Source organism: Argopecten irradians, chromosome 3 (genome assembly GCF_041381155.1).
Source record: "Argopecten irradians isolate NY chromosome 3, Ai_NY, whole genome shotgun sequence".
NCBI classification, from domain to species: domain Eukaryota; kingdom Metazoa; phylum Mollusca; class Bivalvia; order Pectinida; family Pectinidae; genus Argopecten; species Argopecten irradians.
In genome coordinates this window covers 7462810-7480207 of record NC_091136.1, presented here as the reverse complement: position 1 = coordinate 7480207, position 17398 = coordinate 7462810, and the positions used below count along the sequence as shown (strand labels likewise).

Below are 17398 nucleotides of genomic sequence, written 5' to 3'. Positions count from 1 at the left end.
AGTTTTAAATTGCTGATTAAATTTCCTAAATTTATACAAAAATAAATTTACTAGGGTATACTTTATCGGTATTTAAATGTTTGCATTCACAACATTTAAAAAACATGTTTAAACGGTGTCAGCACACCCTTTTCACACCATGGCTATAAAGATTTAAGATTTGAGTGGCCATTAAAAACAACAGGATATACAAGCTTCAGTTACGGCTTACCCTACAAGTGTGCCAACAAGTTAGAGTTAGGATATCAACAGTCAACACGAACAATGATCAGTATAATACAGACAGGTTTCAATTTCTTGGTAAATTTCATATTTTCCCTATTTTACCCTCAGTTTTACGTAACTGGAAACCCCTGCAACAAAACATCCTGGTCATTAGTTTCCATGGCTACCACATTATAAACAACATTGTATAATGGTATATGTATGTAAATAAGTTTCTGGTTTTGCACATAAAGGGTGGTACAGGAAGTGTATTATACCATTATGCTTGATTACATATCACTGACGAAAAAACTCGCATAATTATTAAATGTAATTTCCTAAAAGATATCTGGTGTACAGAGGCCCAGATAGACACTTTAACAAATATTACTGGTAACACTGTCTGACACCAACGTATTAGAAATCAAACTCTCATATTGATTTGATAGTTGAAATGGCATTTCGTTCAGAAATAAAAAAAAATGAAATTATTCCGTGCTTTTAAATGTATACCTAATACGTATGGAAAGTTGTGCAATACGGATGTATCGACAGACAAAATAATCATGAATATTTGTAGGACTCAAAACATTCAGTACTGGCAAATTAAAATATTAATGCATTGGTCCAGATCATTTTAATATTGATGAAAAGAATATTCATTTTACGGTTCAGCAAGATGCATTACTGCAGTTTGAATTATTTTAGTTTAGACTGTTTCAAACGATGAAGTGTATTATAGCGTAAGCATTAGCAGCTTTCATCATATCCTACGTTTTATTTATTTCCATTTTTGGATGAATATAGTTTTAACTTTTATAATAATTGCAGTTCACGAATCAGCCAGTTCTTGTAACGCAGTTCAAGGATTGTTGAAAAAAATTATCTATTAGGATTAAAATGTTGTTAACAACCAGTGTCACTAACAGACAATCTTACTGCCGTTTGCATTGTGTGTATATGTCGGTATGCGGTGGGATGCGGTGGTATATTCGTGTTGTGTCATCTTGTACATTTAAAAGTAGGTTCCGTGGTATTTTTATAGTGCTACCTCGCTGAAACATGCCACCAAAGACATCGAACAACACATCACACCCGGTAACATTATACGGAAAACGGATAAACCAATCGTCCCACTCCCTTATGCTGAGCGCTAAGCAGGAACAAAACACTATCGCTTATGGTGTGTCTCGGCCAAGAGATGGAATTCAAAGGCTTACTCACAAACGTGAACGCTCAACTCTAGGTCAATCGTGAAGCGGCGTCTAGATAGGGCTAAAGAGAAAAAGTTCAGTACAAAAGAAGAGAAAACATCCCTAAAGTCGCTTTTTACACTGCTTTTGGGGCAGTAGGAACAACTCTAACGCCCTACCTTTAAGGCAGACACTGGGGGTCTTAGACTCTATGATTAAGATGGCATTGTATAATTTGTGTCTTTTTATTTTGTAAGTTTACTTTTTAATTAAATTATTTGCATTGTAATACATGTATAGTTCTATATAAGTTACCGTTAATTCACCTCTACACGCCTGTATTTAACGTTGCCTTAAGCTACACTATGGTTATTGTAGAGACGGCCTGGCTAGTCCTGATATGGACTGTTGCGTCGCCATTGATCGGTTACAAACAAAGTTACACATGGGTTAAAATGAAATATCCCGGCATTTTGTGAGCTTTGCGTTACTTAGTACTATGATAAGGCCAAATATAGTTAAAACTACTGTCATGATCAGTCAATTAGGATAATTTGATGAAATATATAGTTTGAGGTATTCAATTGTATTAATACTTGAAATGAGAGGGATGAAATCTGAAAGAAAAATGTGAATGTTAATATATGAAAACATCGAAGTGAAGCTACTTATTCACAGTTGTGCGTGTTTTTTCTGGATCCTGATGGGTATTTTAGGGTTATGAATTTGTGACCTTTTTGATTTCTAACATAGAAATATAAATTCTTTAAAATAGATTTTTTTTCAATGATAAGCAGTGACAATGTATACCAAGTTAAGTTGAAACAATGCCTACCAAAATCTGTATCCGAACCGTACAAACACAAGTAATGAAGCTTTAAAATCGTTTTTATTAAAAAAACTTTTTATATGTGACAGAAGAGTACAACTAATCATGTAATATATCAATAGTAAAAATAGCCTTGTTACCTAGCTGTGATTTCAGACAAAGACATGGTACAATTTTTGTAGGGTAAATAACAGCAAAAAATTACATTGACCTGGCGCTTTGTGACGGGTTCGTGGATACGATGTACCGCATATCTTAATTATCAAATAATTAATTGGTTTAATTAAAGGATAGTAACTAGACCACAAGAACGTCTTTATTTTTAGCGCTTTCTACTCAAATCGAAAATAAATTGATAATGAGTCGTGTTCAAAGGTATACGTTTCACCGTTTTGCCCTAACACCTCAAAGTTATGTTCAAATGGGTTTGGTATTTGGGACATTTATGAACATCATATAAGGTAAAGGTGAAAAATCGCAGATCAGAAATCAATAAAACAATATAACGACATTTTCAAAACCAACGATAACAAATGGGACAGCAGTCGTTGAATCAGTAACAGTTTACATCTGTAATACCAGATCGAGCATTTGTTTGACAGGAACAGTTAATCATTTAGTTACCATAAATGGGTATTGTCATCTCTGATACTATGACATTAAACGAAGTTCGCAATAGTATAACAGATCAAAAGTGATAATGACAGATGTACACCAGATAGACATAGCATGTTTATAAGAAGGGAAAGTTTGAATATTAATTCCTACTTTTTTAAAGCCAAAACTCATATTCTGAGATGATTGGTGTAATTATAAAACCCATGATGCTATGGACAAATTATGATCTCTTTTTTATAAAGAAAAAATGCTTGCCGACAAGACTAAATACAATGTTGCAACGCATATGCCGTGGATTTCAAAAGTGCCAACTCATATTGCATCTTCTAAAAAGAGCGACATCCATAATTGATTCGATTTCGTGATTGATCATCTTCGATCGAACAGACTAAGGTTACATTCAGTAAACGTTAAGCCTATGTCTTGTTTTGCATCGCTGATTTTTTTTTGTATACTCATCCGCGTGTAGAACTACAGGAGGATACGAAACTATTCAACTGTGACCATTGTAATGACAGGTCACTGTTGATTGGTGTAGAGTCTATTGTATCAAGTGTTCCGATTGGTTGTATCTACTATAGAACACGGGTACAGTGGGGCGGTAGGTCACACACCTCGATGTAACATGCTTATATACACCTGGTAAATGACACATGTTTCTTGCCCAAATGAACTAAAATTGACCTAAAGTGTGGAATGGCGTGCGGCGATCGGGTATTTCTGTGCGTTGCCGCTGTCTTGCTTCTGGTCAGGTTTTCAGGTAAGTGACCTTTACCTTTTATAGTATCTGTATTTATTGCATTATATGCATTCAACAGCATCTCATCCTATATTTAACAATATTCGTTTCTATGAAGATGTTTTAGAGGCGTTTTACAGGGTTACATATGATATTAAACGTTTTTAAAATGAACATATTCCTTCATTGGCCATAAACAAGATGTCATAATGTCAAATACAGTTTTGATGAAGACATTTAAAAGGGATGCATAACGCAATGCGTAATCCTGGTTTAAATATTCTTATAGGAACAAAACAAAAACTAAAATCAAGTAGTAGAGCAACCATTGTTATAGTATATGTATAAGTCGATACGAAAACCTCGGTGTGTAGTGAAAGATACATCGATAGCGTTTTAGCTGCACGCGATCGCAACATCTGACGGTCGGGTAATAGGACTATATACAACCTAGTCTCTGATTAATTTATACTGGTGTTTACTCGAGTCTTCAGACAATAACAGGGTGGCTGTGCTATAGTAAAGTAAGTGTAGACCAAAGAGATTACGAAGATGTGCAAGGAAGACGAATAAAATATAAATATCGAATTTTGCATTTTTGAAACATTAAAGAGGTTCTACCGCCGAGCACAAACGACACCCATCATTTAAACAGTAACTGATTATAATCGTGTTTATATGTGTCTAATTTACTCAAATATTTAACTTAAATGCATATCAAATGATTCATTTTGCTTTTGGTGCATGTAAAATCAGTACTGAATTCCATATAGGGCATATTGCCATAGGCTTTATTTATCTTGAATTAAAATAAGACGCTCAAACGTTTGAATAATTTGGAAGTGAAGAAAAATTCAAATTCTTCTGTTCCTATTTTTTTGAGAAAAAATGCCATTGGTCGGCGATGGAGCATTCAAGAGTATTGGTATACCAGGGGATCGTCCCTGAATTCTAGACTTAGATTCTAGAATATCAAAACAGAACGAAGAGCTATATATTTTGTTGTTTGGAGCACACATATAAAGAGGTAGATGTAAAATGTGTGATTAGCTACTGTTGTGTGGAGCACTGTCTAAAAATAAACGCCTACTTCATTTAAATGTGATTAATTTTGAAGAATGCTCGAAGTTTTTAAAACCAATTTGTTCAGTTTTAATCGTGATCATTAATTACCGCTGCTAAAATGACGCATACATTCAAAATTCATTTTTGTGGTATGATAATAACTTTCCTTTTTAAACTGTTGTATGTTACATTACTGAAACACATGAATCTGTTGCGCAACAAGCTTCACGCGCATACTGACTTTTCAGTTTAGGATAAAACTTTGTCCAAGTGTACTCGACCAAGTTAATCTACATCCTGACCTTGCCTGGCCTTAGTGTGTCAGACAATAAACTGTAACAGACTACAACAAATTAAGTATAGCACCTTTGAACCTGATTTTTTATTTGTTTGTTCGTCACGTACTCGGTTGAAGCAGACCGCTGTCTAGTAAACTTTTAATGGCAATTTCAAACCACTTTACGTTTTAATAAAGGGCTATTGTTGACCATTTAAGTTTTATGACACGCTATCACGTGACATCCGACTGATTTTTTCTACTTAATATAACTTGCTCCGTATTGTTAATTAATGTCACGTCATTGAAGATGTGTCTTCGTTTATTAAGCATTACAGAGTTATGAAACACTAATTATGACTAAATAATATCATGTTTTTGTATTTATGTTTAGAATAATCATATCAATATTTAAGTATCCTTGTGAGCCTTGGTGACTAGATAGTAAGTGCTCAAGACTCCCCAAACTGAAGATAGAGTCAAAATTAATGATTTAGGTTACCGAATAAATTTGTGTTTCAGTTTAGATCTACTGCACTTGAGTCGGTGACAATAAGTCCCGAATATACTTTTTACACGAATAACTTTTTTAGTATTATATATTGACACTCAGTATGGCAATTTTTTTATAATGTATCAGACTATGAAAGAGTAAAGAGACAGACAATATCGCTGTCCACCTTGAACTGGGACGGAAGGGAGGGACAGGAAGAAGCGGAAATTGTGTTGAACGATACGTTGTTTGTTTTAACGATATTGACTATGTCATATACTTTTTAGTGTCACCAACGTCTTCGGCATCAATACAATGACAAGAAACTGATTTGTTATACATCCCAATGACAGGTGTCATAACAGCTGTAAATCATTGTATCCGGTTCTCCGTGTACCGCAGCTGACTTAACAGTGGAAATATATGTTTGTCATTGCAAAATGTTGTAAATTGTATTTTTTAGTATCCAAAAAAATATCTATCATATCAATATCTCTGACATTTTACTGATAAGCCGCGTGAAAGAATAACGGATTTTGACTTTCCATAAATTGATTGAAATAATAATGACAATACATTGTCAGTTAACTCATTATTTATAGAAAGAAAATTCGTCTTTTAGCTATACGATCCATTGAATACTTAATGTTACTCCTCTTGCATGTATATTTTGACATTTCATCTGATATTTGTGAGTGACAGGTATAAATGGGACAAAGCAAATGTAGGATACAGTATACACATAGGCGATTACGTGATAACTACACTGATATGTTATTATCGCACGTTCTAATTTGTAGGTAATAGATAACGTCAAAATCCCAAATATGGTATATAGCAAAGTACGCTTTAAATTTTGTGTTATTATCAGACTGGTAAAGAAAAAGTTAATGAATCAACAAGTCAGCATTGTATTTTATGGTGTAGCAACCATAACCTTTTTGTTAGAAATAATCGACCCAGTTTGTGCCAAATGTTTTGAAATGTATCCATCTTCGTGCAGCAATAGCTTACTTTGTTTACATATGGACATTACGGATCCGGCCTAAATACACAAACCTATTGTCTGCGCATTCAGACTGCAATTTTATACCAACATCATCAATAATGGAATATTTGTTTCATTGATATCTATAACTGATACACGTTATTTTTTAATATCTTTGTATTGTCGTAATGGAATACCCATTGTTTACGTACATATTCTGCGTCAATAAGTCAATGATCCTAAACAAAAAACCCACTATGATAGGTACGCGATCCTCAACAAAGACTTTACTATACCCCGGTAAGTGTATCAACGCTCCTTAACTTGTCAATCACGAATGCGCCCGCTGTAACTACCTATAGGTACACATGTTGACGACGTGTACAAAACTCGACGATTAAGTTTCATAGGTATCACAATATCGCAGGTAGGGGAGAAAGTGAGGAGGAAGCCTAGCAGTTAAGGTGTACTACTTATATGACTCATTTTGAACTTGATTCTGTTTCAGTCTTACGTGATACAGGTATCATTATTTGAATAAAAAGTGATATCTTTAGAAATATATCTTGTTTATTTTAATGTAGAATTTTATCGCTCGAAAAATGTTACCCGAAGAAATGCGAATGCAATTTATTGGTAATGGTAATATTACCCAAGTGAATAGGTAATAATGCAAAGATGATATAAAATTTAATCTCAAGGAAATGAATGGGGGATTTAACTGAAATGGGTAGACGATATTTTCTTAATGCCTAGTTAATTTCATAAACATAATAGCTTAATATCTCGCTGTTTTACAATTCACAGAGTAGAACCCGTTGAACCGTGAAGTAGTAGGTGATATCACTACTACAACACTGAGTAGTTGATGCAACTTAGAAATATAATTCATATAAATAAATTAACAGGTAAGTTGATTAAAAAGAGGAGTTGACATAGGGATATCATCAATTGGTTTATGTATACAGATATAATGATATCATGTTAGAGTTGGGGTCGAGGTAGAAACGAGCGAAGGCCGTCTTTGATTAACATATAACTATCACAATATCCAATTCAGTAGAAATCGGTCCAGATGATCAGGGGCACTGTCACAAAAGCTTGTATTTCTTAATCAAAATACACAGAAATGCTAAAATTAAGAAAAGGATGATATTTAATGATATATCTATGATATATGTTATATAAAACGAGATGTGTAAGACCTGACTTCAGCAATGTTTAGTAATCATTTATTATTCCTAAATGTATTACTATTGCTTATAAACTTATAACAATGAAATAACAATGAAATATAAATTAGATATGTGAAGTCTCCAACTTACCAACACATTCGACATGCTACATGTAGATAATCGCCATCGAAAGAGAACATTAATTTGATATTTACAATTCATCTCTTGGGGAACAAAAATGTTGTGTACATTCTACAAATGATACGATTTTGGATCTACCAGTTTAATTGAAAAAAAAAATAGAAAAATAAAAATATCAAAAAACCATACCGCGCGTCCCGGTTAAATTATAATTGAGATTTGTGAGATTCTAAAATAAAATACGTGGATACTTTTCAATTAAGTACATCAACCATTTACTCCAAGCAGTCAAAAAGCACAGTTTGAAATTCATATTTTCAAAATTAACCAAGTCATTTATTTTATGATTGCGCTATGTTTATTCAAATGTTACTGTATAATCGTGAAGGGAGTTCGGCTCGCTGTGTAAATGATTCCCATTTATAATATCATATCACGAAAACAAATGCCGGTAATTTGTACACTAGTATTGTAAAGTCTCTTTAAAAAGGTAATATTTCATGGATATGATCATTGTCAGTCAGTGAAATGATAAAAATCTCATTTAGAAAGTTAATCGTTATTTTAACTACTTATTTCGTGTAATTTTATACCAATTCATTCACTTATGAATCATTTTATTCCGTTCATTATCTGCCAATGGCATTTACCGGTTTAAAGGCGCTAGAGACTCGAACCATGCATATACTGTTAGCATCATGTTAGAATGGTGTATGATAATTATGTTTAAACAAGGAGTTTTGCATACTAACAATATACTTGCAATCAGACTTTGACAGTCGAGCTGGGTGGATACTGTGGATGGTAAAATCAACTGTCTTGACTCTTCCAATTTGTAATAGAGGATAAAAACCCTTCATTACCTTCACAACCCAAGGCCTTCTAGAATCCGGGTATCAACCAAAGACACACAAAGTGTGATATTGTTATAGAAGATGAATGTACGAAGATTACATTTGGTAAAGCGTAATTGTTATTGCAGCGAGATAAATTCAAGTGTACACTGACACTCGCACATATCGCGTTTATGAGACCGAATGGATTTTGAGTTATTTACATGTTTACGTTGACCTGGCGGATATTTACCCATTTACATTAAATAATCATGCTAACAGTATGTAATGAAAGTGTCTGATACCTGCTTCTGTGAAAAGATGACCCGGATCTACTCAAGGATGCCGCGCTAGTTAAGGTCAGGTTATTAACCCTTTGCCGTTATAATGTCCTGAATAATTGAGCTGGCTGACACCCACTGTTTATATACTTTCATACTTCGGCTACCACAGGAGATTGGGAAACGACTCGGTCTCACATAATTGTATCTATCTATGTAAATTATCACCTAGTTATAGAAGTCAAATGTTTAAACGAGAATATCTACTGTAAAGCTTGGTTGTAATAAATAACGCCAATCACGTTGTCAATGTTTTAATCACATTACAGACTGAGATGTGTATATACATGGTTACTTTCCTTCAAACGATGACAACAATAATTATAATGATGATTGGAAGGAACATTATGGTTTGTAACGAGAAAAAATGATGATTGGAAGGAACATTATGGTTTGTAACGAGAAAAAATGCTAAGATGAATCAGATACGATTCATTGATTATTCTTTAAAATCAATGATGCGGAATAATTATTACATCTCCTGAACTGTGATGGTAATTTGGCGGATATGAATCAGGAAACAGTACATGTGACCTAGAAGGCCCCTCGCTGATACCAATTATGATCTCTGGTGATAAACGTACCGTTGTATTTTAAAAGAAAAATATCTCCCCGGGTTTTGGATGAGGGAAATGCCATAACGAAGTCGAGAATATTAGACAAACTATTTCTCATCAAAGTGGGCTGCTATTACTGACAGAGTATGTGTGACATACATGTATGTGTATTTAAGGGGTCTTGGAGAGATGAGGAGATCGAGTTGGGTTTAATTTCACTTTTGCAGATACATATTATGTAGTTTGCAATATATCTGATATCATCCATTCGCATTCCCTGTCTACATTCTCAGTTCGATCTGCGATCGACTGCATCAGTTACAGTACTACTTCACTTAATGAGGAGTTGGAACAAACGATGAATATTTAATATCTCGTTTCCAGAGGCATGATCAAGTAAACTCAAGAATATTGGAAAATGTGTGAGGTACATGAGTATACGTTTACATCGACCGCTAAGATACACTTCCATTGCGTACGGCATAGTGTTCGGGGTATAATAAGACAATGCCAGATGTTTATTGCTAAATCTTCTAAAGCAATGATGTAATGGATAATGGTAGAATGTCATTAGGGTTACTAAGTATAAACTATCAGGGGTTACTTGGTTTATTTTATAATAATTATACGTATATACGTATACGTAAACGCGGTTTAATTAGACGTTATACTTACGCTAAAAAGTTTAATCGTTTACTGTACACCAACTCTCTTCCGCAAGCGATCTACTTTCTCGCATTTCGCGATCCAAATAAATTCGCGAAAGTTGATCTCCGCGAATTAACATCTAGATCATTTTTCCAGTCAATTTTTCAAATTTGTTAATCTTCGCGATCTTGTTTTAGAATGGAAAATACTTCTATCAACAATTTGCACAAAAATGTAATAGTTTACCAAATACTGTCTTAATTTATAATTATTGAACTCTTTGTTCTTTTTTTTAATGTAAAGTGTATCTCTACTAGAAACAAATAAAAATTTGATGATGAAAAGTGATGTACATGTAAAGATGCAAATATAAAAAGAAATGTATTTTAAGTGGGCAATTCACTGCACAAAATTATAGATCTATATATTAATATGACGCGGTCGGTATAGATAGGTTTTACTGGCTTAAGGCGCACGTGTACAAACACGAAACCAGACGTACAGTATAATATATACAGGTAGGCATGGATGACTAAGGATTTTGCCTATAGTCGATAAAGCTGTTAGTGTATGTAAATGAAATAAAAAAAAATGTAAATTTTATCTCATTTATGTCACCGCTAATCCCAGGTGCACTTATCAGAAATCCTTTACATGGTACCGAGACACAATTGTTCTGATTTTCCTCAACCGGTTTAGAGTTTTTTCTAACAATACTCTTTACATGTTTTAAAGTTTCATGTTTTTTAATGTTCATTAATTTGCAATCTGATCGTGACTACACCAAAACTGAAGTTAATTTAAATGAGGTTTATATATATATATATCTACCGTGTCGGTAGTTTCAAGTTACTTGATTCCTTTGATCTACAGTAAACAATGTTACATTACAGGCACATGGTTTTTTTTCATAACTTAACTAAATATCTCGATTCATTTGGATGTGTAACAGGGCACAGCTTCAGCCGGTGATCAAACTGACGACCCTTCGTCGCCGAATCAATCAGGACGCATGCGCATATCTGCCTCCCCTCCACCTATTCCTCATCATCAGCATAACGTTTATATCCATGAATGATCTCAACAGTTATATTACGTTAATCCAAACACAATAATCATCTTATCATCAGTAAGTAATGACAGTTTTTTTATAAGCTGACCATAAGGTAAACTTAAAATGTAAAAAGATGTATTATCGAATATATTTTCACGTTAATGCCTCATTGTTTGGATATGTACAAATAAATATGATCTAAGACAAATATCAAAAACGTTTAATTCTCCTTCTATCGGTATTTAAAGGTAATGTGTCTCTAATAGGCATTTGAGATTTACTAAAATATTTAAATACTATTAAGGTTGTTGTTTACGTGATTATGAATATAAATCAATTTTATTGGTAGTTAACAGAATTACGGTGACACACTCGAGATACCACGGTGTTCGTCACATTTTAAACACGCACGGACCTGCGTCGGAACTCCTCTATTTTACGTAATGATGCGTGACATTTAACGGACTAGATACAGATTGAACAGTAGTTTGATTGCGTTAAAAGTGGTATGACCGCTATCAAAACACTGTTCAATATATATATTTATATAAATAAGTATACTTTTACATGTTCATCGTCAAATCTAAAACCATGTTAGCTACTAAGTTGGGTTACTATGGTAGTCAGGATGGCCGAAGATAAAGTTCCGATTTTTTAACGTTGTAGTGTCAGTTTGCTTGAAAACTTTCAATTATTTTTGAAATATTTTTTCTACCTGATCATATATCAATAATTATCATTTCGAATAAAAAAAAATGAGATAACCGGGATGGTGATGCGGTCCGAAGTGGAGCGAGCCGCTATATTAAATTCTTCATAGTCATATATAACTTTCATTTTATTGTACGGAGGAGGTAAGTGTTTGGATGGTGTGTGTAGGCCTATTTTGAATACAAGACGGATGGTAAAGCTGATGTTACTGTTTTAGATACAGTATTGTGTTTTTTTTCTGGAAACCTGTATATGATCTGTTAACCTGTTGTTCTCCAATCAGTTGTTCTGAATATTTAGGTGAGAGGAGTGACCGTACACACATACCTGTACTATCGTAACTATGGAATTCCCCGGACATTCCGCAGGAAAGCCTCCAGTTTGCAGCCACAACCACCGATTCATTTTGTTGTTTATCACTGTTACAATGCTTGAATATCTATTCTGTTTTTATATCAAATACATCTTTAATTGAATCTTATAAAAAAATCTTTATTGTTATTTCGAAATTCGTCAACTTATGATGAAGAAACATTGTTTACATTTCCTACAGTACTGTCAACTGAGTACTGACGAGCATAGTATTGTCTGTGCCGCCTTAGGACCAGTCTTGAGACCAATAAAGACCGAAATCGTCTTTTAGTTTATCATGAATTCAAACAAAATCTGTCATATGTTTAAACAAAAAATGTGAATTAAGTAATTAAAGTTTATTTAGATTATCATATGACGCAAAATTTTACCGAAGCGTGAACTAGAAGTAGTCCGATCCTGCAGTGGGTTTGTATTCATACATGTTCGTCCTTGCGTTCACGCTAATTTGAACGCAACTCCCCTCTCGTTGACTATATAGGAAGATATGTAAATATATATGTAAATATATGATGATAACTGAAAACTTAGTTGACTTTATGTTACTTTAATCAGTAGGTTATTGTTGTTTCTGCTGTGATTAAATCTGTTTTTTATTAAATTATCGTAAAGTGATAAAAATCTTAAAATATATTAAAATCATAAAATGAGAAGACTTGGCAGCGTTTTAACTGAAATAATAATCGTATAATGTCCCTACAAGGAGTTCCATCAGACTGAATAGCCCTTTAATTTAAAGTTAAGTTGTACTTTAAACAGTTGTACTGTTTTCATGATTTCTAAAGTACACGTATCCGATTCAATATTTTAAGCCTGCGACTAGCTCAAACTCCACATTATAACTCGTTGATATTTAATGCTTTTAACCAATTTTGCATCATTTTTTTTTATTAGATCAAATGGAATTAAATTTTGGATCGGGCAGCAGGCGAAGCCAATATACGCCTTCTCCATATGATTACATGCATCTACATGTATACTTTATTTTTAAACGTATATTTGCACTAGATTGGTTCTGTATTTTGTATCAGTCATGAGCAAATGATTACTAGCATATAAGAATTGTTTATAATGTCGTGCAGTTATGTTCTGCACCGGATGGGCTACTATACTACAAGAGTTCCCGAGATATAAGTACAACAGCCAGTGCATCTGCCATGGTGGATGTTAATTCTTTATATAGGCTTCGTATTTATGCAAAAGGTGTCTCAAATTTGTGTTAATTTCAGGTGAGAAACTCCTCTCGAAGTTTTAAGTTTTGCTCATCTCTGCTCGGAAAAAATACTTTCGTTTCATAAAAAACTCATATGATATAAAAACTCGTTTATGATCCTATCTATACACCTATATATACATATATAAACAAAAAGGTGGAGCTCCAAAGCATGCCACAAAACTAAAGTGACTTCAGTCAGTTCAGAAACACAAGACAGAAAATCAAAACACAACAATGTTAACGTGCTCTTGCAAAATTTTAATCTACTTGTATTTGTGTTACGACATATCCAGTCTTTTTCGCGATATAATATAGTTTTACAACATTTATTTATGTAAAAACGATGATATTCTTTTTTATAAGAAAAATAGCATTCCTACGTTCACGCAAAAAAAAAAAAAAAATCTCACCTTCCATGCACCTTCCATGTTTGCGAAAACATTCAAGTATACTTTCTTGTAAAGAAAATATAAAATAATAAAGGTATTTTTGTTTATCACATGCGTATCGTACAAGGATGTATCGCGTGGCTACCCATGCGATATAACCTTGTGACGTCACTGTGTTAACAAAATTACTATTTCCCTAGTTAAATATAATTTCAGATTATTTTCCTTATCTTTAATATATAATGCAAACACAGATTTGCATTAAAATATTATGCATTTTTTATTGATGGAGAGCTGACTTACAGTCACTGTGTTTTTTTCGAATTTTATCAAGATGTCAAAGTATTTTAATCGTAAAATTGTAATAAAAACGTCGAATTTTGAGTAAAAACATTCTTTCATGTGCAGATAGGATAGCATCATTCTTTTCGCGGGAACACAAAATAGTATAGCACCCTCGGAAACCTCGAGTTTTACGACATCTCAGGTAGAATACCTCTATCATTAATATTGACATATGATAGAATCATATAATATACCAACATGCACAATGTCTATAATACACTGACACTTTTGTACAAAACTTGTTTAAATCAGCATTACCTTACGGGTGATATACCGTCGATAATGAAGAATAAAGATAAGAACATTAGAATAGAAATCGATATACCATATTCTTTCAACAAAACTTTTCTTAAACGCTTTTTATAAGATAAAGAATGAGGTGCTCAAAGAACTTCTTTGAGTAGATTAGCTGCTAACTATGATGAGTACACAAAAGCTAAAATTAATTAGTCATAAAAATATCACATGTTTTATTAATAATTACTGCATATCAATTATTTAGAATAAAAAATCTCATGAATTATCAATAATTACTGCATATTAATTAGTCTGAAAAAATCACATAAATTATCAGTATTTACTGTCTTACTAGTCCTAAGGACCAAATAGTGACTGTTTACATCGAATTAAAAGTTATTAACAGCAGGTTATTATATAATTAAATAATCCAATATTCTTTTTAAATTGCCACGGTTTTTGTAGCACCTAAATTGTCAAATTTGTAATCTTTGCACCACCTAAATTGTCACATTTGTAATCATTGCACCACCTAAATTGTCACACTTAAAATTGTCACATTTGTAATTTTTGTACCACCAAAATTGTCACATTAATTTTGTAATTTTTGTACCACCTACAATGTTACATTACATAAAGCGACGTCCTGTATTTTAACAATCTTTATATGGTAGAAAATGACAACCGTCGTGTGAATCATGCACCAGCACAAGGTGAAAGATGTGCGGATCATTCAACAATTAAAATTACTGAACCTGCAGTCTCGACCCTTTAATTGTTCAAAAATCATTTACTTCTCGACATTTTTATTTGAATAACTTACTTGTCTGATATAAATATCTGATTAAGCATAGTCATGGTTGTAGAAAGCATTAAAATGCGTGATATAATGCTGCGTTTTCTCAATAAAGCCAATATATATTGGTTGTGTATTGTATTACCACCACTGGTTCTGATAAGCTACAGAACTACAGTGTAAAAATAAATCAGTTCGCAGCTGCGACTAATCTAGCTTAAACATATTATAGCGGAACCATTACAAAACACTTTTTATTGTTAGCTTGCTATATAACAGATATATAGGTTAATTTAGCTTTAACATATGCTTTAAAATGAGTTTTTAAATAGTTTCGTTTATATTTTATAAACGCAGTTAATACAACACACTTTTTATTGTTAATTTGCAAAAAAACGGGTTATTGATATTGAAAATGTCTTTGCTGTTGAACGAGCCAAAATAAGATATGTTACAATTTTGAATATTTTTTATCCCTGACGCATCCTCGCGTGATAGGAAATCCTATTAGTGTAAATGTCGAGTTTTAGTCTTTCTGTAGATTAGTTTACACCTCTCTTAGACGTTTTTCAGCGATATTTTGTGTAAATCATGCATACTGCAAGTCGAAACATATAGGACAGTTTGTTAGAACATGACATGATATCAATTGACTATGGAGAAGTGAAATTAACAGCACAATACCATCACATTTTGGTAACTAACTGGGTGAATGATTAGTAAAAAAAAATGTTATTTTTTTATTTGCATATGATGGTTATAAGTGACATAAATACAGCATGAACTAACGATTTTACTACTCAGTATTCTAATACAGGGTTATACCCTCGTATATATTCAGCATTAATACCTTACGAATTTGTTTATATTCACCTTATGGAACAATTAAAACAATGAATAAATAGACAGTTATTTTCTGATCTTTCTATTGACAAAAAAGTGTCCTACGGGACCATAAAAATCGTCAGTCTGACGGTAAGTCCATCATAAATGATATTTGTTCCTCGTGATTGGCGAGAGATAGATACAATGTCAATTTGACAATTTGAACTGATTTCCAGTATCGAAAAACACCCACACATGGTCGCAGTGGGAAGCGACATGTATACTTTTTGTTGTTTAGGGTCAGCCATAAGTACAAAAGGTCGGGTACGTTTCATTAAATATTCTGCCTTGTGGGATAATGGATTCAATCGGCATTAAGTGGTTTTAAGTACTTAATCATTCATGGCCGGCCGTGAGAAGATAATTGCGATTGACCGAGTGTCTCCTTAAGAAGATGTACACACTTGTAATCGTTTAAAATACGCCATTTGGTCGTTTTACAATGCAGAAATATCAATGCGCGAATTTGTGTCTGGAGTTGAAGTTTTATTCTGTCGTAAAATATTCATGTTTTAATCGCTGATCCGTCTGTGTTTAGTCAATAACTAGTTTGGTGTCAATACGTTTTGATAGTGTCTTTTCAACACGTTTTGGTAGTGTCTTTTCAACACGTTTTTTAGTGTCTTTTATAGACGTTTGCTTCTTGTTATACCTACTACCCTCTGGCTGTTATATAGAAATGAAACATCTCACTTTGGCATGTAGATGCATTGTGTCACCATCAGGAGAAATGCGATATCCGTCTATACTATTTTCTATGCTGTTGCAAGGTTCGGTTTGTTGGGTCTAACATAATACAGTTAGGCTCATTTGAGGGCGTTCAAGGTTTAGGAGGCGGGGAAAGCAGGGAAATTACTTCCTCCCCCGAAAACAATCCTACCGACCAGCAGTTGCGTACGGTATTTTACTACTACCCCACTAGAAGTTCGAACTTGATGCCCAAAGTTGGAGTGCTCATCTAAACAGTTGGTCCTGATATCGCGAGGACACACGCACCAATCTACATGTACCAAGGTTTAATATCCTCTATATACGGAGGAGACCTCCTTATAACCTCGTAAACTAGGACATTTTACATCAAACCTACCTAGTTTTGGGACGCTGCCCGCAAACAACCGTAGCGTGATCAGCACAAATATACGATATCGATTTGTATAGGAGGGCCGTGGGATTGATACTGTATCAAAATCAACCATGACGTGACTTAACAGAAATGATGTTGAACGCTGCTTAAATATTAGCATTGTTATTAACGGTACTTATTTTTTTCCCTTTAAGCTGTTCAACCATGA

The 17398-nt window shown here is 33.5% G+C and overlaps 1 protein-coding gene across 1 annotated transcript in view; it reads left to right on the top strand.

Moving 5' to 3' along the window:
• The first annotated feature begins 3439 nt into the window (after window positions 1-3439).
• LOC138317450 (fibrocystin-L-like) overlaps window positions 3440-17398 on the top strand; it is a 69741-nt gene continuing 55782 nt past the window's right edge. The window contains exon 1 of the mRNA XM_069259125.1: window positions 3440-3604. Coding sequence (XP_069115226.1) covers window positions 3541-3604 — 64 coding nt within the window. The 5' untranslated portion in view covers window positions 3440-3540. The remainder of the gene's footprint in view (window positions 3605-17398) is intronic.